General features: G+C 51.2%; 2 protein-coding genes across 2 annotated transcripts; both read right to left on the reverse strand.

Annotated features, from left to right (window-relative positions):
- Positions 1–1,112: 1,112 nt before the first annotated feature.
- Positions 1,113–8,969, reverse strand: Krt71 (keratin 71). The gene is made up of 9 exons (XM_050130606.1): positions 8,526–8,969; positions 6,061–6,275; positions 5,453–5,513; positions 4,986–5,081; positions 4,515–4,679; positions 4,207–4,332; positions 2,828–3,048; positions 2,002–2,036; positions 1,113–1,324 (listed from the first exon to the last, which is right to left on the reverse strand). Exons 1-9 carry the CDS (start codon positions 8,967–8,969, stop codon positions 1,113–1,115), a joined length of 1,575 nt encoding a protein of 524 aa, XP_049986563.1.
- Positions 8,970–12,060: 3,091 nt separating this feature from the next.
- LOC126493576 (keratin, type II cytoskeletal 74-like) lies at positions 12,061–22,687 on the reverse strand. Its single transcript, XM_050130587.1, is given in 8 exon segments — positions 12,061–12,102; positions 12,215–12,268; positions 20,177–20,302; positions 21,316–21,379; positions 21,437–21,652; positions 22,220–22,292; positions 22,295–22,528; positions 22,531–22,687. Coding segments are annotated over 8 exon segments (966 nt in total).
- Between the last annotated feature and the right edge of the window lie 3,735 nt (positions 22,688–26,422).

Raw genomic sequence — 26,422 nt, forward strand, 5'->3', positions numbered from 1 at the left:
ACAAGGCACAGCTGACCATCACGACATTAGTTCATTCGGCCAACAAGTTCCTAGAAGGTGTTGACTGTCCAGCCTCACCACCACTTACTCTGCCCCATTCCAGCCTAAGCTTCCAAAAACTTGCTGCCTGCCCTGTTTTGGCACAATAGTGGCCCAGGATGTGGGAGTGTCACCAGCTTCACCCTCCTAGAAGGCTTAGTACAGTGAAGAGCAGGGCAGCTGCAGCAGATTCCTGCCTGCCTCCCAGGAAAGACCCAAGAAAGGGGTGAGAGTTCCTGCCAGGACACCGTTCAGACATCTGTTGAGAGCCACAGACTCACCGCCCATCCTTCCACCCTCAACCATTCCTTCCAGCCTATTCTCTGCATCCCCCCCCATCTGCACTCCAGAGAGAAGCCTCCTTCTGCCAAGCGTACTAGCCCTTTGTTTGTTTCTGCTCTGCAGAGAAAACCATGACCCACTCAAACCATACTGGCAACACGCAGTGGCACACTTGCATGTGACTGCATGTGTGCGGTGTGTATGCATGTTCGCATGAGCCTTTGACTTGTGCTCACTGAATACTCAGAGACTAAGACATCAGATTGCACGGTTTATTTAGGATGAAACAGGGAGGGCTTTTGGAATACAGGGGAAGCCAAGGGTGTCCTCGTTTTTCTGGTTCTGGGTGCAGGAAAGTGAAGACAGAGTCCCTTTACTCTGAGTGGTCCCACTCAAAATGAGACTGTGCTGGGTCGGATGGGCAGGCCACTCTCAGTTCATTGTCTTTTTGTTGCCCTCTTGGATACAGAGCTAGCTTCTGTCATCAGCAGGAACTGAGACAAAAGCTCAGAAGACAAGAAAGACCATGTTGAGATCCAAGAAGCCAGTTAAGAACAGAGGCAACGCCTGGTGGAAGGGACAGGCTGGACCTGGGCAGAGGTGAGCTGAAACTGGCCCGACCCTGGCGTCTACCAGCACAAGGTAGTCCAGAGTGATCCAGGCTCAGAACCGTGGAAAAAGGAGATTAGCTGAGGACAAACCCAGGGCCCCTGGAGTGGTATAGGGAGCAGAAAGGGGGCAGCAGACTAGGGCACGGGGGTTCTGAGGAGGGGAGCCACAGGAAGCCCTGTCTACCGACCACCTTTCTTGGAGGGGGTGCTCAGGCTGGAGCCCTTCGTTAGGGTGTCCTTGTAGTCGCTGCCGCTGCTTCGGCTCCTGCTCTCCCCACCGCGGACGCTGCACACTCCCGAGATGCAGCTCGTGCTATTGGCCACATAGCCACCACTGACTGTACTGGGCCGGAAGCCATAGCCTGCACTGCCACTGGTGCTGCTGATAATGGCTGCAGAGGGAGAGAGGTAGACTCGGACCTGCTCAGGCAGAGCTAGGGAGGAGACTCTCCTTCCCCCAAGACAGACCTGGCTCTCTAAGGACCTGATCATAGCTATCCCCTCATCCTGGGGAGGATATCCCAAAGACTTCTCCCTATGTCTTTGACTTACTTAACCAGGTGCCCATGTACCCACTTGTCCTGGGCATCCACCACTGTCCCTCCTATTCGTGGCTTTGCTAAATCTGCTTCCATCCTCTTTTTCTTGCTTTCTCCCCACGGATGGCAATCTAAGATCTGTGATCCCAGATCCAGTCCTGATAGCTTGAAGCACCCTTCTGGAGTCCCTTCAGTCCTGCCCCCCACAAGTCCCCATCATCTGTCTGTAATTTGCAAACCCAGCCTCAAGAGCCTGGCACAGACACCCCCCCCACATCCTTTTCTTAGAATTCATCCTTCATTTCCCTTCTCCTGTGGCCATCCCTTGCTGCTGTTCCCTGGGAGGCAGGATGACAAAGATAAAAGAGTCCTGGAAGGACAGGAAACTAGGAGACCTAGCCCTAGTCTGCCCTCTGTACTTTGTGATCTCAGCCTTTTTCCGGCTGATTTGTAGGCCCCTTGTCTACACACACACAGAGTGTGTCTATGCAGCACCTCTGACTTAGCTCCAAGCCCAGAAAAATACTTACAGATGCTGACAGGGGATGGGTACTCTCCTGACATCCTGTAGAGGAAAGAAGTAACATTAGGAGCAATCCACAGCCTCTTCCAAGGTGCTGCCCACAACAGCCCGAAGTGGGCTTCTGGACCTGCAGGGCTACTGTGGGCCTCAGAAGCGTTGGAGGCCACCTCTGAAACTCTGGGGGTAAGCAGGCCAAACACTGGACTGAAGAACAGTTTTTAAAGGATGCCTGTGTTCCTGCCAGTGTCCCACCGTGGTGAGCCTTCTCTCTCCCTAGCACACTGGGAGGCTAGGGTGGCAAGCCTAGCACACCCCCACCCAGCCAGCCCATAGTGTACATTGAAAGAGGGAACAAGAAAGCCTAATAGAGGAATGAGGTTCAGGAGAGAAAGGAGGATGCTCCCAGATGTCCTGGGGAGGTTTCAGGGCTGAATGTGTTAATTCATGTAGCTTACCATATAGTACAGCCCCCAGGAGGAAGTGTGCATTCAGATGTCATGGGTATAGGTGCTACTCTTTTTTCTGGTTAAGATGGGGTCTTATGTAGGCTAAGCTGGCATCAAAGTCACTATAGTCAGGGGTAAACTTGAACGTCTGATCCTCCTGACCACCTCACAAAAGCTGGGATGTTAGGAATGCGTTACCACGTCCAGTTGTGTGCAGTTCTGATGATCAAAGTCAGGCTTTGCACATGCTAAGCACCAACTGGCTGCACCTCCAGCCCAGCTGATGTTCCCAACTGTGATTAACTTTCCCCTTATCACCGCCCCATTCTCCCTTACCGCTCTCCCCCTGCGGCATCAGAGGCTCCTTGTCCAGCGTGCTCCACTCACCTGCACTCCTCGCTCTCCAGGAGCTTGCGGTAAGTGGCAATCTCCATGTCCAAGGCCAGCTTCAGGCTCATCAGCTCCTGGTACTCACGCAGCATCCTAGCCAGCTCCTCCTTGGCCTGGTGCAGGGCGCCCTCCAGCTCATCCAGCTTGGCCCGGGCATCCTTGAGGGCACTGTCCCCTCGCTGCTCAGCATCAGCGATAGCTGTCTCCAGGTTAGAAGCCTAAGCCAGGAATTCAAGACGTTAGAAAACTGAAGGAGGCCTGGTCTTTGCAGCCAAACCCCTCACATTCAGTAAGATCAGGTAGCATGCTGGATGCACACCACGCTTCTGCTCTGGCTGATAGGAGCCAGCAAGCCTTCCTGGATCTCGGCTATGCCCCTATTCCCAGACATATGGTGAAAGGAAAGCATGCTCCCGCCCTCTGCAGACCACTTCAATGCCTAGGCATTGATCGTCAGGCCGCATAGTGAGTAAGTGACTTTCCGTTCTTGAGTTGTTTAGGGTCTGCGGAGAAAGATATTATAAGACAATTTGTTCAATGCAGTGGCAACTCCAGCCCAGACACATGGCCCGCAGGCCAAGGTCATAGGAAAGAGATTCTCCCAGAATTATGATTATTTGCCAGGTGCTCACTGTGTGCCCAGCACCATCCTCAGCACCACCCATCACTGTGCCCAGCACCATCCTCAGCACCACCTATTCCACGCCTCATCTCATTTGACCCTACAGCCACCTGTGAAGGACGGAGGGATGATTTGTACTTATGACTGCAGAGAGGTTGTGTTAAAGCCCATAGGAAGAACAGGGGATGGTGTCTAGCAGCTATATTCTGTGCCACCTCGCTTCACCTCTCATCTGGTGCAGAGAGAATGGGAATGTTTTTCCTCAAGGCCTTTGTGGGCATAAGTTCGGCAGAAGAGTAGACACCTCTGCCATTTCATTCCCTCTGCATCCTCTGCCCCCACCTGCTAGCACGAGGCATCCTCACTGGGGACTCTCTGCGCCCATTTCCGCTCCTCAGCCACACCAGTGATATTTATGAAGCTACTACTGTGGAGAAGATGCTGAGGGGGTGTGGAGCAGCTGGGGCCCCGACTCTCTGTTTAGTCAGAGAACATGGGGTACATCTGCCAAGAGGAACTGCCAAGAGCTGTGAACAGGGAAGCCCAGACACTGGGGAGCCCAGCCTGTAGGACAGGGAAGGCACTGGGAGTGAGTAGCAAAGACGGTGCCCCAGAGATGTCCGGTTACTGAAGGCAGTGACCTCACTAGTATCTTCTCTTGTTGTTAGAGACATGTGGGAAGGCAAGGCCCTCAACCACCTCACATGCCCTCCGCTGGGCTCACTGCTACAGGCCACAGACCAAGGTCCCTCACCTGCTTCTTGGCATTCTCAATCTCTGAGCGGAGTCTCTGGATGAACCGGGTCAGTTCAGTGATTTCATTCTTGGTGTTTTTGAGGTCATCACCGTGGCGGCCAGCTGCCAACTGCAGCTCCTGGAACTGGAAAGCCCAAAGCACAGAGATGGATAAGTGTGATAGCACAGAGTCTGTGAGCTCCCTGCACCCCTGACTGAAGGGGATTCTGGCCTAGGCACTGACGCCTGTCTGGATATAACTGTGTTGAGACATCACATCATGGTACCACCTTACCTGCCACCCCTGGCCCAGTCTCTGCCTCTCACCTTGGTCTGGTACAGCGCCTCGGCCTCGGCCTTGCTCTTCAGGGCAATCTCCTCATACTGGGCACGGACCTCATCGATGATGCTGTCCAGGTCCAGGTTCCTGTTGTTGTCCATGGACAGGATGACGGACATGTCGCTGATGTGGGACTGGATCTGAGCCATCTCCTACAAGGACCATCGATAGGGAGTATATCAGCTTGACCACTGACAAATTATAGTGATACCATATAGGACCTTGGAACACAAGATTGTCACCTTCAAGCAAAGAAAATACCTTGTTGGGCTCTAGGAAGATTCTGCTGCCATGGAATGAAGCCTTGGGAATGAGGAGGGGGCTCTCGGGAGTAACATGTGAGGTGGATGGCTAACTCGGGGGCCTCCTTAAGAGCTGGAGCCTCTGTGACTCCCTCAGTCTCTAAACTAGAGTTTTAGCCACTGGCCACTCTGGAGAATGGGTGCAAAGAGACTTACAGCTTCAAAGAGACACTTGAAGAATTTAATGTCCTGGTCCATGGAGTCCACCTTGGCCTGCAGCTCCACCTTGTTGGCATAAGCTGCATCCACATCCTGCAAGAAGATGCAGTGATCCATGGTCACCACAAGAGCCACCAAAAATGTGCCATTCATCCCAGCCCAGCTGACTGAGGGAGGAAGGAGACATTATCTTCTTCTGTAGGGACGGCTGATAGCACGGCCCTCACGTCTCATCCTGAGAACCCACTCCATGAACAGGAATGAGGACCCTCAGAAATGCTGTTCCAGCCAGGCTGCTGTGAAAGTCACCTCTGCAACGTCTGAGCCAGCCTCATGCTGGTTCTTCCCACCATCCTCCCTGCCCCGTCATTCCTTCTGGATAGCATCAGCTCATCTGGGAACCAATGGCGAAGCACACGGTAGACCTAGCCTCTCCCCTGGCCTTGGAACTGCCTTCCTCTCACCTTCTTGAGCAGCACAAATTCATTCTCTGCAGCCGTCCTCCGGTTGATCTCCTCCTCGTACCTGTGAGAAGGCCGGAGATCATAGCTTACACCCTTCACCAAGAGCTCTGAAGTACCCAGGAAAGACCCTGAGTACAGAAAAGAATACCAGCCAGTGGGGCACAGAAGACTGAAGGGCCAGCCAAGCAAGGAAGGCTTCCTGGAGGAAGGGACATGGTGGCCAATTTTGGAAGAAGATCCATATTGAAATATGAGGAGGAAGTGTGTGGAACAAATGGCCTTTTGGGACTTCAGGATGAGAAAGCAAGCGGCTTCACACCAAATGTGGGCAGTGCCCATGGGAACCTCGGGATGCAGAAAGCAAGCGGCTTCACACCAAATGTGGGCAGTGCCCATGGGAACCTCGGGATGCAGAAAGCAAGTGGCTTCACTCCATGCCCAGTTACTTGGACATTTGTCCCCAGTGTCAGTCCCTAGCCTAGGGAGCAGGAAGCATGCTCTAGGTTTGCAGTGTGGTGACCCTACTTGGTATAGCCAAGAAACCCACTATCCACCTCCAAAACTTTGAACGGGGCTCGCTGCCCTGGGCAGGCTGGGTCCCCACTCACTTCTTCTTGTAGTCCTCCACCACATCGCGCACGTTCCTCAGCTCGGAGTCCAGCCTGAACCTGTCCCCGGACAGTGTCTCCAGCTGCTTCCGCATGTTGCTGATGTAGCCCTCGAGGATGGGCTCCAGGTTGTTCTTGCAGTTGTTCAGGTCCAGCTGTTGCAGCAGCTCCCACTTGGTCTCCAGCACCTGGTTCTGCTGCTCCAGGAAGCGCACCTGCAACCCAAACCCAGCTACTGTTGAGCGCCACAGAACTCTCATCACCGTCGTCACACGAGGCCACTGTGCTGGCTGCATCTTTCCCCTTCACCCTCCACAGCTGCAAGAGGCGAGCAGCTCTAATCAGAGGCGGGTTGGCCATGATCAGTGGAGAAGAAACTGAGGCATGAGGAAGTTTTGCTTCTTCCCAAGGTCCAGAAGTTTAGTCAAAGGCAGAGCTCAGAACTAAACCCAGACAAGTGTCTCCTCACTGTGGACCTCCAATCAACCAGAGCCCACAGTGACCGAGCAGAGAGGTGTGTGAGTGCACCTTGCACCAGCAGCAGAGGACCAGACAGGGCGCATCTGTTTGGAAAGGCCATCCACTCTGAAGATGAGGTCTTATGACGTCAGAGTGCAGTGAGGCTGGGGCCAAGAGCTGCTGAATCCTTCAAAATCCCACACTGGGCCACACCCTACTCCTACTCACAGATACTGTCCCCCAACACACACACACACACACACACACACACACACACGTAGCTCAAACCCCTCCTGTCTGGAGCAAGCATGAAACATGGAACCTGACAGACAGAGCCTGGCCCTCACCAGACCAGGGAATTTACCAGAGATCTTTAGCATATACCACCACCACCGCAGTTGCTTATGGTGAGCACAATTTTTTTAAAAATTGACTTTTTTTTTTTTAACATCAGTGAGCACAGGCACACTTAAGCAAGGCTGTGTTCACAGGACGTGGGAAATAACGCATGGAACTCTGCCCTGAGATGAGCCTATGCTCCAAACATCTGGTCTCTAACAGGTCATTCAGAGTTCTTCCTGAGCTGAGCATGAACCACACCTGGTACACCACAGTGCCTAGCATGTCACTAGACACCGCTAGGCTACCGATAAGACTCTCTATATCTTCTCTACCTGGGACTGAGATGCCAGGGTGCTCCTGAGACCAAGGCTCCTGGAGAGCTAACCAGGCTTTGGGTCTCCTTTCCACCCCCCAAAGGAGATACCCCTCCCCCCCATCTTGCTTTTCTGTGTCTCCAAATTTGCCCATTCATAGGGTCTGGCCAGCCCACCCAGGTTAGGGACAAACCCCAGACCCAAATCCTCGGAGCACCTTGGTTGTCTAGATGTGAGTAGCTTTGAGGATAAGAAGCTGCAGCACTAGCCTTGGCCCTGGGACTGAGCAGAGAATGAGGCCTCCACATGGAAGACTGGCAATGTGGAGCAAGGGCTGTTCCTGTGGCCACGAGGCCTGAGCTGTGGTGCTTGATTGTCATGGAGCCAACATGGCCCTCACAACTCTGACCCTAGACCTGGAGACAAGAGACTGGGGGTGAGCCCCTACCCTGTCAGCCCTAGAAATGGCTGTGTAGGAGTGGCATTGGCCTCTATGGCCTTGCTGACCAATAAGCAGAGGGAAGCTGTTGCTTATATTCCACAGCCAGCATCCTGGCTGAGCTGGAGGATCCCCTGAGGTCTTGTCCAGATCTGAGGGTCCTCTGCTTCCCAGGACCCTTTCAAGAGACAATAGCCACCAATGGGGGCAGAGGGACTTAGCCTGAGCCAGGCATTGTGCCGAGGTCTTCACATGAGCCTTATTTTCTAAACTAACAAGCCCCAGGGAAAGGTCTTGATTTCCACCAAAGGTAAGAACATAAGGACCCAGGGGGGACAAGTGATTTTCCCCAAAGCCACCCACACCGTCAGCCGTGGCCAGCTCTGACTACAGATCACCTCTACCCCGACCTAGCAAGAGTGCCCTCCACCACTGACAGGAATGCCCACCACTGACAGCCTTTAGCCCAAAGGGCCTGGCGTGACCACACACGCATTCATACTCCTGGTCCATTGGATGGGTGACTAGGGTACAAGGTCAGCATGCCTGTGAGGAAGACTGCCTTTCTGGTCCATTCTCCTCCTTCACTGTGTACAACCTGTGTGACCACAGGCTTAGAAATGGTACCAGGCCAAGTCTCCCCAGCAAGGCCCAGGTCTCCTCCCCAGGGTTCTGCTGTGACTGTCCCTGAAGCCTGTACCAGCATGAACAACCCCTGTTGGTGTTTTCTCTCAGAACTACAGAGAATCTTTTACAAGATGTCACCGTATGACACCGTATGACCGTATGAACTTTGTGTTCAGTAAATGCACCCAACTTCAATGCCTCCTGAGGGATTGAAGTCTACTCCAATAGGGGCAGTGGCGAGCTGTACCCAGGCAAGCCCCCACTGACCATCCTAACAGACTTACCTTGTCGATGAAGGAGGCGAACTTGTTATTCAGGGCCTTGATCTGCTCTCGCTCCTGTGCCCGCACCTTCTGGATCTCTGGGTCCAGCTCCACATTGAGGGGGGCCAGCAGGCTCTCATTGACTGTGACCTGGTGGATGCCTCCAGGTGGGCACACAGCCGGGCACACAGGTCCCAGGGCCACACTGCCGAAGATGCTGCCAGCAAAGCCACTGGCCCGGCTCCGGCCAAATCCAAAACCTCCATTCTTGCCGCTGCCGGTAGCCATGTTGAGAGTGATGCTTCTGGCGCCTCCCAGGCTGTAGAGACTCCGACTACCAAAGCTCCCACTGAGTCCTTTGCCTCCTGCCCGATAAGAGGATGAACTGCCCCCAGACAGCACAGCCGAGCAGCCGCTGAAGCCCCTGTTGCCAGCTCCAGACTTGCAGGTGAATTGGCGGCTCATGTTGCTTGTTGGTGGAGATGGAGTACAAGGGAAGAAGACAAATCCCAGGAAGGTTGTACTGACTGTGGTGAGCACCAGCAGGTGCCCTTATATATGCGTGGCACTGGGCTTGCAGATGGGCAGGGGAGCTTAATTCGTGGGTTTGGCCTGCCTAGGAGCAAGAAGTCATTTTCTCTGTGCTGAGCTAGAGATCAGCCCTCCCCACCTCTGAAACAACATGAAACTGTCAAATTGCTAGGCTTGCAAACCTTGCTCAGGTAATTTGGGTCTTATCTAATTAACCCGCTGTTATAAGGTAATTTGCCCCAGGCCACAGCCTCCCCAGGGGAATGTCACTGGCACTCTACCATCCTTCTCAGGCTGTCTCTGTGGTTGGCGTCCTTGCAGGGGTTCAGGGGGCAGAGATGACACAGCCATTTTGGACAGAGTTGGCCATTAAGTACAGTATTCACAGATTCCCATAGCTTTACACCCTGTCCTAGAAAAAACCCATCTAGCAGCCATTCACCCCAAGCCTTAGAGAGAAGTGGCCCTCTTTGTTGGGGGACTAGCATGACAGGACACTGTCTTTAGCACTGAGCAGCCCAGGCCACAACTATGGGATCATGATGACCATGTGCTTACACACTTTCTGGAGAGCCGGATGTCCCCATCGAACCTCTCAGAAACCATCCATAGTCAGGCTGATGAGGGGCTGGAGGAGTAGAGGCTTTGACCACTGGAGAAAATGAAAGGCCAAGAGCATGAAGTTTGGTGGAGACTCAGCTCACAGTAGGCAGTGAGGACAGACACAATGGACATGGTTTGGGGAGTTCAAAGGCATACCATAGGAGCTCTACTTCATCACGCCCCTCTCCCCTGCCATGTGCATCAGCAGGAACCAATCGGTCCTCAGCCATGAACACTAGCTCCAGCTCCTCTACCCAGACCTGAGAACTCAGGAGGTGAGCCTGGCTGGGGCCATTCCTAGGAGTCCAGACTTCACACAGCTGAAGTCAGAAAGCACTCAAAGGGAGTATGACTGTTCACCACACCAAACACGGTTTTGGTACCTGACTCCCAGAGCCTTCATCTGTGGTCCCCTCTGTCCCAGGTCACAAGGGAGTATGACTGTTCACCACACCAAACACGGTTTTGGTACCTGACTCCCAGAGCCTTCATCTGTGGTCCCCTCTGTCCCAGGTCACTGGATCCAATGATGGGCCCCAGTCCCCTCCATTAATCACCCTAGTCAGCTCATGACTGTCCAAAGGTCCCTGCCAGCGTCTCATGGTGAGGTGTGGTTATCAATTGAATAGGATCATGAAAGAAAAATCTGGACACAGGCTAAATGGCATGGAACACACTCTCCCCTGCTTTCCTTTCCTTTCCATTCCTTCCTTGCTGATATCAAAACAGCACCATAGCTCCCTTCCTCCACCCTCTTTTCTCCCTGTCCAACCTCCATCTTCCATCCATCCTTTGTTCCCCCATCTCTTAATTTCATGCTCTACCCAGCCCTCCTCATGAGTCTTCCTGGACCAGTACAGGGGGAGTCTGAGCCCTGCTCCCCACTCTTAGTCCTGGACGTGCTCTTGGTTGTGTGGCAAGGACATGGTGTCCTCAAGGCTTCTCTGAATATCACATCACACATCATCCCCTATCCCTTTTGTAAGCATAGCAGAGCTTCCCCAAATGTCCCCAGAGCTTCCCCAGAGGCCACCTAGCACGCATCTCTCCCTTCCTCCCACCCCTGTCTCCTTCACTCCATACCCCCCGTACATCTGAGTAACTCTGCAGGGTTTTCAGTGCTCTCAGTACAACCCTGGCCCAGCATCGCTGTTAATGGCTTTGCCAGTTGTACATATGGCAGCACCCCAGCCCAGCCAGCAGTGTCCCCCATCGTCTGCTCCCCCCACTCTCTGTTCCCTGATTCTCCTGCCTGCCCACGGACATCTCATTCACTGGTCTCTTCTTCAGTGCCCTCCAACATGTTGCCAAGCTGTTCCCACACATCCCTGCCCACTTTCCTCACCACCTTCTGACCCACATCCATGTTGCTGAAGCCATGGTTTCTGGCTTGGCCTGCCTTTTCTGCGCTCTGGTCCTCTGTCCATGACATATGGACAATGCATAAGGGAAATGGTGTCTTCTGAGTATGGCGGGGATCCCAGAGGCTATGATGCCTCCCTCTTTGGGCTCCTTGCATCCCAGAATCAGGCCCCTCCCATTCGGCAACCCCTTGCTGGAGACACAGCAAACAGCAGAGATGGGATGTTGGACGGTTTTCTACCTAGAGTGTCGCCAGATGGAAACCCAGACCCCAGGAACTCGATTTGTTTCCCACCACGTGTGGCCTTTCTGGTCTCAGCTTCTCCCAGGGAGAATGGGACAATAGACTTTAATGCAAGAGTGGCAAGGCTTGCACATGTTATTTGATGCAAAGCACTCCCTAAGGCCCGAAACATCCTTAATGTCCAATAACCGGTGTCAGTTACTAAAGGGCCAGAGGCTCGGCCTGCCTTCCCTCCTTCCTCTCCAGTGTGGCCTCCACATCAGCACATTCCCATACAGTGTCATCAGATGCTGGGGACAGGGAAGGGGTGGTGACCCTACACACCCTAGGCTCTCCCAGACCACTGCTGATCCCAGAAAATTGACCATTACAAATAATAGCCACAGCCAATCAAGTAGTTGCCATGTATAAAACTCAGTAGGAAGCGCTTTGTAGGCACGATGTCACATCTATTGGTGTTGATTCAATTATCCAATGTTTGTGGGACTCATAACCAACTTCTGATGGGAATGGTCCAAAGTCCCCTGACTCCAAAGAGCTTATCTTGGTGTCTTTGCCCTACAAAAGCAAGTATCCCTGAGAGAAACATCCCAGTAGGTTATTACCAAGTCATTTCCACAGTGGCGTGAATGAGTTAATCAGATACAGGCCATGAGGAGTGACCCACCCCTGTTGTTGATGAGCATGATAAAGAAGAGGGGAAGCAAGAGTCTGGACCACCCACAGGAAGGGTGGGCCCAGATCAGGTACTAGGATGCTCACGTTTTGCTAGAGGGTAAAGGGAGGGAGTGAAGGAAACCAGAATGGAGCTCCAGTTCACCAGCGGTACAAAGGCTCTGTCCCTGTGTTAGCTGAGATCTAAAAAGAATTGGGACAGGAGAAGACAGACCCCTGCTTTGAGAATCCTATGGCCTCATGGTGAAGACCTTACACACTTGTCCTTAAGCAGAGACTCTCTGACAGAACTGACTTTTGAGTGGTCCTCGAGCAGCCATGAGTGTCTTAGGGCCACAGCATTGTTCACCTGTTAAATGGGAAGTTATTGGACATTAAGGATGTTTCAGGCCTTAGGGAGTGCTTTGCATCAAATAACATGTGCAAGCCTTGCCACTCTTGCATTAAAGTCTATTGTCCCATTCTCCCTGGGAGAAGCTGAGACCAGAAAGGCCACACGTGGTGGGAAACAAATCGACTATGAGATCATATGATAAAACCTGAATATACCAGGGAGATCTTTCCTTGATACTAGGGCATTCAAGGAAAAGGCGGGTGGCTTATCAAATCAGCTTTATCTGTGTGTGTGTGTGTGTGTGTGTGTGTGTGTGTGTGTGTGACAGAGAGAGAGAGAGAGAGAGAGAGAGAGCGAGAGAGAGAGAGAGAAAGAGAGACAGAGACACACAGAGAGACAGAGAGGTGTATGTGGTTATGTTGTGTGTTTGGTATGTATGGTGTTGCATGTGTGTTTGTGTGTATGCGTGTGGTATGTGGTTATGTTGTGTTTGGTGTGGTGTGTGTGGATGTGTGTGTGGCTTATCAAATCAGCTTTATCTCTGTATTATATTGATGTATACTCAACTCTCCTATTTTGTTTATATGAGTGAATTGTCATTTTTCCTGCCAATGTGCTTCCATGTGTGTGGTGACAATTAGGATGGGACATTCACGGGAGCCCCATGGTTTCGATTGGTGTATCTGCGGACCATTTCCAGAGGTCTTGTGTCAGCAAGCCTCTTAAGAGAAAACCTATGTGGGAAAAGCTTTAGGGTTGGAGAAGGGAATGAGCAAAGAGGAGAGTCTTGGGAAACTTAAAAACACGTGAACTGCCTGCAGGAGAGGCAGTTTCTCCTCCTTTCAATCTTTCAAGGGAAGAGGGGTTAACTGACCCTTAAGAAGTAGGGAAAGCATCCCAAGATGCTGAGGGTCAGGTCATTTGTGAAGGAATGACCCACTAGTCATGAGTAGAGGGTGATCTGGGTACAGAAACTCTGAGTCTCAGGCTGTGCATGGGCCAGGGAGTCATTGAAGGAGTTGCGTGTGGGAGAGTTGGGTCAGATTGGGGATAGGAGAGGCTAGAGGCACCAGGAGAGGGGCAGGTGGTTCTCTAAGCAAAGTAATTATCCAAAATTAGAGAAAATGAGCTGGGCTATTTGGATGAGATCAGCTCAGGCCCTCCCAGCCCTCCTCGGAAGAGGAACCAGGTCATGAGTGTGTTAATCTGTGAATCCCCAAGAGTGGTCTCATTGCACTCTAGCATGGGCTCAGGTAGGCAGTGCTCTCACCCTGAGCCAGCTAGAGGGACTTTGGACCCCAGGATATGGCCACAATCAGACAACTTGAAGGGCAGGGGGTGTCTTCAGCCGATTTTTTACTTAAAAGGTCATAGGTGAGCTCACCCCGAGGAACTGGGGTATAAGGGAGAGAAGTGTAGTCTCTGGTGAAGGGGTGCCATTAAGGACAGTGTTGTCCCCTGCTACCACCCTCAGCTCTCTGGCTGGGGCACTTCCTTTGAGCGTGGTTGATCATCTTCTTTGCCCAGCTCCACATCTCTGACATAGTGTGTAGACTTGGGACTCTGAGGACCCCATGCCACCGTCTCAGCTGGGCCACTCATTACCCATGTAACAGTGGGTCTACCTTCCTATGCCCTTCTTACTACATCTCTGAGGAGGGGAACACCAACACCTGGTCCACCTATTCCCCGAGGTGGATGGAAGAGCCTTGTAAACAATAATAATGAAGATATAATGCGTAGCTAACACTTAGTCAGGGTTCATCCTGCCAGCCACGGTTCTGAGCACCTCACATATATTAATTCATTTAGTCCTCACAACTGCCCTGAAGGCTGGTGCTGTTATTATCCCCACTTCGTAAATGAGATAGCAATGCCCAAGGAAGTTAGGCAACTTCCTCGTGGTTGAACGGCAGGTGAGTAGCTGCACTGTGACATGGCTGCCAGAAGAGTGGCTGCAGTCTGTGACCTGGGTGTCTCATAGCCTGACTTCTGAAACATAGGTACCTGGAGCAGATGCTCGCCCTCCAGGTGCCTCCCACAGCCTCTGGGGAGGCTCTCTTTTTTAGGTCTGACTGATGAACCGCAGTGGTGAACACTGAGCTGTTCAGATCCTGTCCCTCTCATCCCTGAGTGCTCCTGTCTCTAACTCCAATGGTCTCATGTCATGTCTTTTCCATGTATTCTTGCTCAATAATAGTCCTGGGAGAGGAGGCAGTGACTCCAGTCAGTGGCAGGGTAAGGTACTCATTCCTCCATCCAACTTCTCTGAGACTGTGACAGCAGAGAGCCTGGGAGCATGCCCTCCCAAATGATTCACTCAGCACGTATCAGGCAGCCTCTCCACACTGGCACCCACCACACACGAAATAAGGGAAGCCGTCTTGGAGAACTTCTCAGTCCAGTAAACCTGGGTCTCCTCTGCTGAGTCCTGAATAGAAAGAAGGTTCTGACAGTGGTTGAATTGTGTGCTCACATTACCTGGTTGATGTGGGGGTTGAGAACTTAAGCAAGACTGGGCCTTAAGTACCTGATCTAAAGGGCTGGAAAGGTTGCTCAGTTGTGAGCAGCTGAGTTCAGACCTGGAGCACCAGCATGAAAAGCCAGACCTGGTGGGCAAAGGAGCATCCGAGGAGCTTGCTGGCTAGTCAGTACAGCTAAATCCAACTGATAAACTCCAAGTTCAAGGTGAGGCCCTGCCTCAATAATTAAGCAGATAGATAAGGTGGATAGCATAGACAAAGACACGTTCCATTGGAATATCTGATTTCAGTCCCTTCGCCTGTAACTCCCCACTACAGTCCTCATATTTACTTTATTACTCTGTGTGTATGAACGTTTTCCCTGTGTGTATGATGGTGTGCCGCACGAATGCCTGGTGCACACTGAGGTCAGAGCGGGATAGGACCCCTAGAACTGAAGCACACAAGGTTGGGAGCCACCATATGGGGGTGGGAATGGAACCTTGGTCCTCGGAAGAGCAACAAGTGCTCTCAAGCACTGAGCCAACTCTTCAGCCCAATTCTTAAGGACCACACATTGACTCTAACCTCTCTGCCAAGCTCAGGGGTGCATGAGCTACGACAAAGTGCATGGCAGGCAGAGGCAGAAGGACCAACAGGGAGAGCTCTAGGCCAGACAGGGCTGCATAGTGAGACCCTGTCTCAAAACAAAGAAAAAGCACAAAACGTTCCAACTGCTCTACATCCTAACAGGAGTAGCTGTTATCTCCTGTTTTTAATATTATAATTGTCTTAGAAGGTATAAACTACAGATTAGCTCCCCGTTTCCTAATAGCTAGTTATGTTGAGCATATTTCCATGTGCTCATTGGTCATATGTATACTTTCTGTAGATGAAAATTCATTAAAGCCCTTTGCTCACTTCTTTAAAAAAAAAACAACTTTATTTGTGTGTGTGTGTGTGAATGTGCACGCACACACCCACACACGTGTGAACACAAATGACCAAAGAGGCCAGAGGTGTTGGCTCTCCTGGGACTGGAGTTACAGATGTTTATGAACTGTCTGCTGTGGGTGCTGGAAATCAAGTTTAGGTCCTCTGGAAGAGCGGAATGTGCTCTTAACTGCTGAGCCATGCCTGCGGTCCCTTTGCACTTTCTTGGCTAGGGTGCCCTTGTCTTGTTGAGTTGTAAGCTCATACTCTGAACAATGGAGCTACTAGAGAAATAATTTGTAAATTTTTCTCCCCCTGCAGGTTGCTTTTTCACTTAATCTCTCACCTCCCCCTCACACTTTCATTTCTGGGGACGGGGTCTTACTTTGTACCCCATGGTGGCCTTGAACTCGGCTTCTTAAATGTGAGGCGGCAGCAGCACCAACATGCCTGGCTCGCCCACTTTCCTGGCAGTGTGAGTTGTGTCCTGCACATCGAGGAGGAGGGAGACTGATAAGACTCGGATAGCTCTTGAAGTGTGTCAGACCCAGAAGGCACAGAAATAGGCCACCCCATAGTTCTAACAGTCGTAAACCATCTCTGGGGAGACAAGGTCGTCCTGTGGAGTTGACTACAAACTGGTCAGAAAGCTCCAGAGACATAGCTCTCCTGGTTCATCACCTCTGCTGGGATGGACTATTTTTTCCTTTTTTTAAAATTGATTTTTATTGAGCTCTACATTTTTCTCTGCTCCCCTCCCTGGCTTTCCCCTCCTCCCTTCAACCCTCCATCAAGGTCCCCATGCTCCCAATTTACTCAGGAGATCATGTGTTTTTCTACATCCCATGTAGATTAGGTCTATGGAAGTCTCTCTTAGTGTCCTTGTTGTTGTCTAAGTTCTCTGGGATTGGTGACGCAGATGCCCTTGAGTTGGCCATGCTTTTACATGTAACCCTCTTCCATCCTCCTGTTTGTAGCCCCAGCAAAGACCCTGGTTCACTAAGTTAGACAAAGAGGAACTGCTTCTTTGGTCTGTCATCAGGCCCTATCTGAGGTGAGATGTTGTTCATAGGTCCCAAGGAAAAGCCTTGGCTTAAAGCCTTAGGACAGTGCTGGTCATCCTGGTTCATCCCTGTTATCCCTGGGCTTGAGGGAAGAAGAGTGATATGAGCTCAAGGCCAGGCTGGGCTATAGAGGACTTGCCTCAAACAAAACAAAATGAAACAAAGCAATTTTTTTAAAGATTTTAAAAAAAATTTCTTTAACGTTCAGGAAGTTCAATAGTTTATCTGTTTTGCCTAATCCACTCCTGATCCTTGCGTTTTGCAAATTTACCTTTGTATTTTCTTCTAGGAGTCTAATACTTTTCACTGTTGCGGTTATGCGCTGTAATGCATTTGATTCATTTTTGCAGATAATACGAGAGGCCCAAGTGCATGGCTTTGAGTGTTTCTATCTCTCCCAGCAACCTGAAGTGACCTCCTGAGCAGTCCCCTGGCTTGACATCAAGCCTACACAATAGGGCTATGCACACATCCAGGTGGGTCACGTTGTCGTTAGACAGTGGGGCATTTGGAAAGATTGACAGACTGACAGATGTGCACCTCTGACATTTATCAAAGCACTTTATTGCACATTCAGCAGAAATTTAGAGTCCTTAGGCCATGCAAAGGAGGGATGAGATGTTTCCATCCTTCACACAGTAAACCTTGACTTCAGGATGGGTAGGACCACTCAGAGGCAGTATTAAGTCCACCCACTAACTCAGCTTACAGCAATTGCACCCTAGTGTCACAGGTCCTGGAAGTCACTGGACCAGACAGAAGTCCAAGGTCCAAACATAGCCACCGTCTTCACAAAAGCCAACATAATCTACTGTCCTTGTCGAGTGGGAAATCTTACAGTCAGTAGTTACCCGCCCACTGGGGCGTGGCCTCTTCTACTATTTATGCCAAAGTAGAGCATGCCTGGCCTCTTCTCCAGCTACGGGATTCGGTTTCTGATCTCCGTTCCAGCAGAGGATTCTGATTTGTGAGTCTACCGCTAAATAAATAACCATCTATTTCTCAATTCTGAGCTAGTGTGGGATTTCTTCTAAGCGTCCTTCACTGTGACCTTGGCATCCCTTCTCTAAAAGTGGGTGTTATTGTGATAAGCCAGCAAAACATCATGAACCCTGCTGTCTGCAAGGTTTGAGCTGGTTCGTAGGTGTGTGGTGTGGGCTAGTTCAAGCACTCTGAGAAAGAGCTTCCCTGTGCGTCCCAGAGGTGTGGCTTGTGCATTCTCTGCAGAGTTAGGTGAGAACCAGAGGCAGCACATACCGGCTCCTGACAACCTGGCACATAGTAGGTGCTTGACAGGTGGAGCAGATATTATTGATAATAAAGATGATGATGCAGGGTGGTTAAAAAACTTTCTCTTCTGCGTGGCTCTGTGGATAGGAGCTCAGCAGGGGATCTGCAAACATGGACATCTTTTTCCTGAACAATCCAGTCACTCTACAATGGCCTGGCCAATGGGACAGAGAAAAACTGCCAAAAGTCCCACCCGTTCTGAGAAGGGCAGAAAATCTAGACAATTAAGAATATGACCGCAATGCCCCTCTTCTCTCTCGACATTCTTTCTCTCCACTCTGTCTGATTGATCATAGCTTCCTTAGCTCAAGAAGACGATAATATCTTGAGTTTCCAAAGCCTCCTGCAAACTGAAGGCAAGAAAAGCCAGAAGCTCACATGGGACCTACTGGCAAGGGAAGGTTGACTGTGTCACTTAGAACTTAAAGTAGATAGCAGATGTCACATGCACTGGAGACAGTCCTAAAACTCGGGGATGGAGGGTTCAAGTGTGATGGTTCTCTGGGCAGAAGCAAAGATATTCTTCTCCAGACACTGAGGTGAGTGGGGCTGATCAAGTGGTCTTCTTGGCCAGGGTACCAACAACAGCGCTCTTGTCCTGGGAGTCCCTGAGGTCTCTTGCTCTTGCTCCTCAGGTCTTGGACTGGCTGTTTCGTGGGCTGTTGGGCTGCCTGCTGCATTGCCAGTCCCAAAGTCAGAGCTCATGGGGCTTGAATGATTACCATAGGAACCACAACTGCTGCTAATGACAGCTGAGAAAGAAGAGCCGAGAGTAGGTGTCTGTCAGCAAGTGACAACAACTAGGCAAAAGATCGGAACTGTAGCTCTGATGCATACGCTACACTCACACACATACATGCACACATATTTCTCAGAAGTCAGAAAAATGAGGCATTACAACAGGACCCTTGGGAGCAAGTCAGCAGAGTAGGAAGAAATCCCAAAGATGCTGAAGTTGTCTCAAACCTGGAGGGAAGGCCATCGTGACTGTGGACCAGAAGAATCATTCCTGAGATGCCCAGCACAGTCAGGTTGCTGCTATAGGACACCTCCACTCTGCACTTGCTAGCACCAAGGCAGTGCGTGGTGGAGCCCTGTACTCTGCAGGGAGCTTTATCTAGGTCCCTGAATGCCCCTGCGTATGACCTGGATAGGCAAGGCAGATGCTCCATAAAACAGCCCTGACTTACAGCCACAGGCAGGGATGCTGGACTCTGAAGAAGTCCTCAGACTTGTGTGATTTCAAGGGCTACCAGCAGGGCATTTATAATGGAGTACATAAGTCAGCCAACCATAGTTTCAAAGGTGCACCTGTGCCCGGACCCTCCATGTCACAGAGGTCCTGGGAATGCAAGGAGAAGAGTCAATGACAACCTGTTACTAACAGTGTTGATGTGGCTCCTCAGAGGGTCCCTGAAAGGAACACACACACACACACACACACACATGCTGACACATACACACATATATACACTGGCACACACTCATAGACACACATTCACATGCACACACATACACACTGACACACATACACACACTCATACACACACCCACATACATACACACTCATACACACATACACTGACACATGCACACATATATACACTGACATATACACACACACACACACACACACAACATTTAGGAATTTCTGTCTTCAGGTGAGACCAGGGCAAAACAAGGGGTCCTGTGGCACAGGTGGGAGAACCAGGGGACTTCACCAGGGCCAAGTCCCTCCACGAGGACAGGAATGCAGGGTGACCACAGAGGGCCCTATCTTATCCTGTGCCCCCAAACACTTGGGAGAAGGAGGCCCAAGGCCCACTCTCAGAGGGTCACAAACAACAGACATAGCACAGGTGTGTTGGACACAGAAAGAAAAAGAAAAAACAACGCAAGGCTACATAGAGCCCCTGAGCTCCAGCCCTGCCCTGAAAATGAAGATCTTGGGGAGGGAAAGTCGCTACTCCTTTTCTGCCCTACTCTACTGTCTGTCCAGTGTAGTCAGACATAGATCTTCCCAAAACTATGCAGGTGAGAAAGAGGGCCTGTGGTTGTCCTGGGACTCTCAAACCCAAGAGGGAGACCTGCTTCTTCCTCGAGGTAGGGCAGCCCTGTGTCTTCATTGCAGGGGTGGAACTGTGCCTCTCGTTCTTCTCCAGGTCACTGCTCACCTGCTTCTTCACGTTAGCACTATCACAGCAGATCCTCTGGATAAGCTGGTTCAGCTCCGACACCTCATTCCTGCTGTGCTTCAGATTGTCCCCATGGCAGCCAGCTGCCAGCTGCAGCTCCCAGATCTAGTGTTCCAGAGCAGGTAGACGGGGATGAGATGGAGGAGCTGACTAGTACAGGGAGAACACACCTACTCCAGGCACCTTGAGGTGACCGTGAAATGGAGGTGGTGAAGCCAGCACCCAGGTGCCCTTCCAGCTTGTCTCCTTCCTAAGTCTTTCCCAGGGGAAGCAAGGACAGTGTAGCTCCATTCATGAAGCACTCTCCAGGGTGAGAGGTCTGCCAGCCTCTTTGTTTGTCATCCTGTATTCGGAGAGGCACCTGCTAAAGGTCCAGCTTGACTCTGCCCTGGCATCACAGATCCAGCCTGCCCTGCTCTTTCTGAGGCCAATCCTCTCCTGCAGAACTTTCCCAGGCACAGGTTAGAGGGGAAGGAAAGTCGGGGACACACGTGTCTTTAGAGGGGGTTCCAAGTGGGACTGAGGTGTTTCGGGAGGACTAGTGGCTTTCCTCTACCTATGCCCAGTCCTATAGAAAAGAAGTTGAATGTCTGTGGACAGAAACATGGGACAGGAGAGGACAGTGAGATTGAACTACACCTGCCATCCTTGCCTGGCGGTGCTATTCTTGAAATTGGGAGTGTCCCCCAAAAGCCCATGTGTCCTCAGCCTATGGTACTGTTTTGAAGGTTTTGGAAGCTTCTAGTCATGGGACCTAGCTGACAGCCACAGAGTTGGAGAGGCAGGGCTGCGGAGTTCCAGACTGACCCTACTTCTGGCCCCAGCTCTCTGCCTCTTGGCTGGTAGCATGAAACGAGTCGCTGCCCATCCCAGTGGAGTTACCGGCTACTGTGCTTCCCAGCCACAAAAGACAGCCCCCAAACCATGAGCCAAAACAAACCTGTCAGGCGCTAGTGACAGCGACAGGAAAGTAACTGAGAAGACAGAAGTGACCACCAAGAGGCCAGCGGTATGAGTAAGGAGTCTGCAGGTTTCCTCGTTGTATCCCTAAAGCCTGCACAGAGCCCTTAACCAGCAGCTAAAGCCTCCAGAGGGTCAGTGAATCAAGGAACTCCTACCATCAACCCAAGTGCTGTCACAGGAATTGTCACACAGGGCTGTGTTGTCATGTGTTGTCTCCCTCTAGCCAGAAAAGACCGCATGAGCTTCTGACCCAGGAACCTTTGGTGGCCTGCTCACCTCTTCTTGCAGTCCTCCACAGCATCCCGCATGCCCCTCAGCTCCAAGTCCAGCCTCACTCTATCCCCAGACAGCGTATCCAGCTGCTTTTGCAGGCTGCTGATATGGGCCTCATATACAGGCTCCAGGTTCTTCCTGCAGTTGTTCAGGTCCAGCTGATGCAGCAGCTCCCACTTGGTCTCCAGCACCTGGTTCTGCTGCTCCAGGAAGCGCACCCGCAACCCAAACCCATAGCTACCTGGAACCATACAAATATTATCATGCCCCATGGACGTACACCATTGACTTCCAAAGAGAAAGGGGTTTTGTAAAATCCTGTCGAACAGCAGCTCTTCCTGGGAGATACCGTGGACAAGTGCATCCCTGGCTTTCTGGACCCCTAGTCATTGAGAGAGCACTTGGCCAGGAGACAGCATTCTAGCTTCTTCTGAGGCCTGACCCTGGACCCAGAGACATTCCCTCTAATTCTCCCTGTTTGTGAACCCTGCCTTCCCTATTGTGCTCAGTCTCTCAGTTGTTGCATTCTTTAAACAAACAAACAATAAAACAAAACCTGGGAACACCCTTCACAATTTGACCTTCAGGAACTCACCACTTTTCTCAAAATAAAGCTACCTCTATTTCCCTTCTCTATAAGATTCCCAAAGGATGCAATCTTTTTCCCTGCTCTGGGCACCTTGTATATCTATTCCCTTGCCCTTGTGATGAGGGACCACCCATCCAGCTCACATCACATCTATCCATTGCTCGGCAAACAGGAGAATTGCTACTGCTGTGCCATCATTGTCAATAAAGGAGGCAAACTTGTCATTTAGAGCCTTGATCTGCTCCCACTCCTGCGCCCACACTTTCTGATCTCAGGGTCCAGCTCCATGTTAAGGAGGGCTAACAGGCTCTTGTTGACAGTGACCTGGTGGATACCCCCAGGCAGACACACAGATGGACAAGTGGGTCCCAGGACCACACTGCCAAACATGCTTCTGGCAAAGCCGCTGGCTCGAGTCCCTCCATATCCAGAGTCCTGCCCAAGGCTGTGCCCTGTGACCTGAGCACTGACTCCTGACACACTGAAGAAAATGTGCCTAAAACTTCAAGACTGTAGAGGCTCCTGCTGCTGAAGCTGGCTCCAACCCTGTAGCCAGTTTTCTGGCAAAAAGCCACACTGCCCATGGGTCTCCTTGGCACCAAGGCAGAAAGCACACTGAAGTTTCCCCTGTCACTGCCTGACCTGAAGTTCAGTTGCCAATTCATGGTGGAGGAGCTGGAACACAATACCGGAGCACGATTCCGGAGCACAAGAAGGCTGGCTCCCTTTATCCCCACAGACGCCTGGAAAGGGATGTCCCTCCACTATCTCCTTCCCCTATGGAACGGCAGTTTGCAGAGCACAGATCTCCAAGCCTTTGAGCAACAAAACCTTTAGATAGCATGCTGCCGTGGTCTAATTTGGAGTTTATCTGTTCCCCAATGAGGGACCTGCAGAGTTAGCCCCCTCAGCAATCTCAGCTTTATCTTTCCAGTAAAGACTCCTTCCTGCTTACCTATCAACAAGGCACAGGGAAATGGCTGCCTTCATCCAAGGAGGGGTCCTTAACATCCCAGGCTTCTCTTGCCTCCTGTCTCCTGCCACCTGATCTTCTTGAGGAACAGGGTGCTGAGAAAGGAGAGGGCGCTATCCTCACAGATCTAGCTAGATCAAAAATGGGGGTTCGTGGAGTTACCGTTTGGCTTATGCTGGACTATACCTGTCCATCAGTAGGTAGGCTTCAAGACAGGGTAGAGGTGGGAGCCAGTGTCATTCTGACCCCTGCCTGCATGAGCACTCTGTGGGCTTTCTCTGTTGGGCAGGGAGTGCCTGCTTATGGTGACTTCAAAGATACAGCAGTAGAAGCCTCTCAGGCAGCTGCCTTGCTGAGATTATCTGTCCATCCTGAGAGTTCAGGCAGGAGATGGACAGCAGCCAACCTCTAATTGTGTAGAACATGTCCTGATAAAGTTAGGCAGAGGTAGAAATTCCTAGAATTTCACTCCTGGGCCCCCAGGGCACCGTTCTGCCAATTCTATGATCACTTTTACGAGCTGCTCCATTTTAGGATAGAGAACATTGGCCCTTGAGAAGCCAGGGAGGCCTCGTGGAGTGCGAACTTTTTGAAGTATCTCAGAGCAAGGCATCTGGGAGCTGTCCCAGCACAGGGCACTGTCCCCTACCTGTGAGTGAGTGCACTGGGGAGGTCTAACAAGCTCTGACTGGGCAGAGAGTGGTAGAATAGCTTCCTCTGAGGAGAGGGCCACGGAGAGGGGAAGAGGAACAAACCTGGGGAGAGGAAAGAGAAGGAGAGAGGCAGAAGCCACCTCAGAGGAGCCCCCCGCCCCAGGAATGGTTCTCACGTCAGCCCTGAAGCAGAGATAAAGTGCTCCCCCTCAGGGGCCCTGTATCCTAGAGTTCCTAGCAGAGCCCAGCCTGGAAGCTCAGGGAATCTAACAGATGGGATGGCTTTGCCTGGAGTTTTCTAAGCCAGATTGCAAGGGTGACGGGGCTTCCTTTTCTGATATGGAAATGTCAATCAACCATGTAAGGTCCTTGACTTGGAACAACCAGTGTATGTACCCGGACTAAGAAGCAGGGTCTGCATCGAGAACTGATGGGAAAACTAGACTTCTTACCGGGGCACTGACAGAGCAGTGCGTGCTGAGACTTGGGGTACACAACAGCAGGTTTCCGGGTGCCAATGGACATGCTGCAGGAGCAATGCATGCAGAGAAGACTTGGGGTACACTGCAGCAGGTTTCCAGGTGCTAGCGAACGTGCTGCAGGAGCAGTGCATGCAGAGAAGACTCGGGGTACACCGCAGCAGGTTTCCGGGTGCTAGCAAACGTGCTGCAGAAGAGATGTGTGTCAACGAGTTCTCAGACACAAATCCACATGACACCCTCTCTCCGAGGCTCAGGGAACGTCGTGGAAGAGGAGAGCAGAAAGACTGTAACAGTGAGAGGTCAGAGAGGTCAGAGCAAACAGTGCCTCCTGGATATGACAGGATGGCCGCATTCAGGAACTCAGCAGCTGGGGCTGCCGGCTTAAGATCAAGTCTTTCAACATTCTGTCTTGGGGTGGGAAGGGATCATGAGTACAAACTCCTAAGAGTTGTAGACAGTTGAGTTTCTGGGGCCTGTCTAGAGGTGTTTGGTTTTCTTCAAGGGCGTGGCTCCTGAGGGGTCGACCCTGCTCTAGTGAATGACTCCACGCCCACCCGTGTATTGGTAGTCAATTGTTATAAAAAATGGAGTTGATTTATGTTTTAAAAATATGACATGAAGTTGAAGGGTAAGAATGAAAGGTTAGATTGGGAAGGGGTTATAATCAAAATGCATTGTATAAAATTCTCAAAGAATTGATCTTTAAAAATAATGAGCAGAGGAATGAGGGAAGCCCACCCACACTTCTCAAAGCAGCAGGCTAGGGGGACTAGGAAGAGGATCTGGGGTACTGGCACCCTTCATGTTCCTTCCCAAGGAAGTCCTGAGTGTGCCCCACGTACAATTTCCACCTGGGGTGGTCAGCTGTGGTGATTGTGATGTTAAGGGAGAGACAGAAGAGACAGCAGGGCTGTGATTGGTTGATCTAGGTTGGGGCCACTGGCTCCATCCCTGCCAGGATAAATAGATCTCGGCTGTCATTGCCATTGTTATTGGTGTGTGTGTGTGTGTGTGTGTGTGTGAGAGAGACCAGGACAGACACACTTTGTCTGTGTAGAGACAAAAGTGCCCTCCTGACTCCTAGGAGATGCAGTGCTGGAAATGGGCTTTGGCCTAAGGATCTCCTCTACCTGTTCCCCCCCTCGCCTAACACGGCCCCTCCCCCACGCACGTGCACCATATGGGCTACCCTTCAGTTGTTCATGGCCATCTTCACCACCCCCCTCCCGCCGTAAGTGCACTGGAGTAGTAAGACTCTAAAGCCTGGAGACACTGAGTCAGTCGATGGGTATGGGATCGAGAGCCTACTGTGTGTGCACTGTATATTAGACTCCAAAGGGAAGCTGTCCAAGCTGGAGGCGACAGAAGAGATGTAAGTGGAGTGTGTTCTGTGATAGCTATTGCAGTTTTACCTCCACCTGCCTGTGTCAATGAGTGACTCAGACAAACTGCCTGTCCCGGAGACCACACACACACATGCACACACACACACACACACACACACACACATGCACACACACACACATGCACACACACACTCAACAATAACAATTATGATGACAAACAAGATCTATTTGTCCCAGACAGGGAAGAGGCCAACAGCCTAAAATGAGAGTTTGTCAAGTCTAGCTGGGCAAATGTAAATGTTTTGGGGTTACCATTGGGAATACAGGGTGGGCACCTGTAACACTGGAAAAAAAGCCCAGCACAGTCTTTTGCTCCCTCTTATGCCGTAGCAGCTGGAATGCCGGGGGAAGAGGACCAGATAATGACCTCATGAGGGTGTCAATGTATTTTGAGTGTCTTTTGTCATGGGTTTTGTGACCTCCCTCTCTCTGAGAAAACGTCAGTAGTCCCGACCTCCTGAGGTTTCTGTAGGTATTCAGACCTGTTCTGTGTCTGGGTGACAAAGGTCATGTTTTGCTGGGAGGAAACAGCCCACTACACAGCTACTGTTGAAATTGGGATTCTTCAACTAGTTACTTTGAAGTGTGCTTTTTGTAGGAGGTTGGGCTTTCTGGTGTGAGTTGGGATCTAGAAGGCTGGATAGCCTGTAAGGTGCAGCGAGTGGGCTGTTCAAGTCGTCCTCCTCTCCCTGCGGGCAGTGTAGAGTCGCACAAGAACCTCCAGGGAAACCTCACAGAGCCTGTGCTGTCGGCATTGCCTGAGAACTTCAGGAGATGCAGGGACCCTAGAGAGTCTCAAAGAAACTGAGTCCATTGAGTTCTAATCTGTCACCATGTTGATACAGAATATTCTGGGAAAACAAAAATCCAATCCTGAAAGTACATC

Source organism: Alexandromys fortis, unplaced genomic scaffold, assembly GCF_014885135.2.
Source record: "Alexandromys fortis isolate MF-2015 unplaced genomic scaffold, M_Fortis_MF-2015_v1.1 scaffold_348, whole genome shotgun sequence".
Taxonomy (NCBI): domain Eukaryota; kingdom Metazoa; phylum Chordata; class Mammalia; order Rodentia; family Cricetidae; genus Alexandromys; species Alexandromys fortis.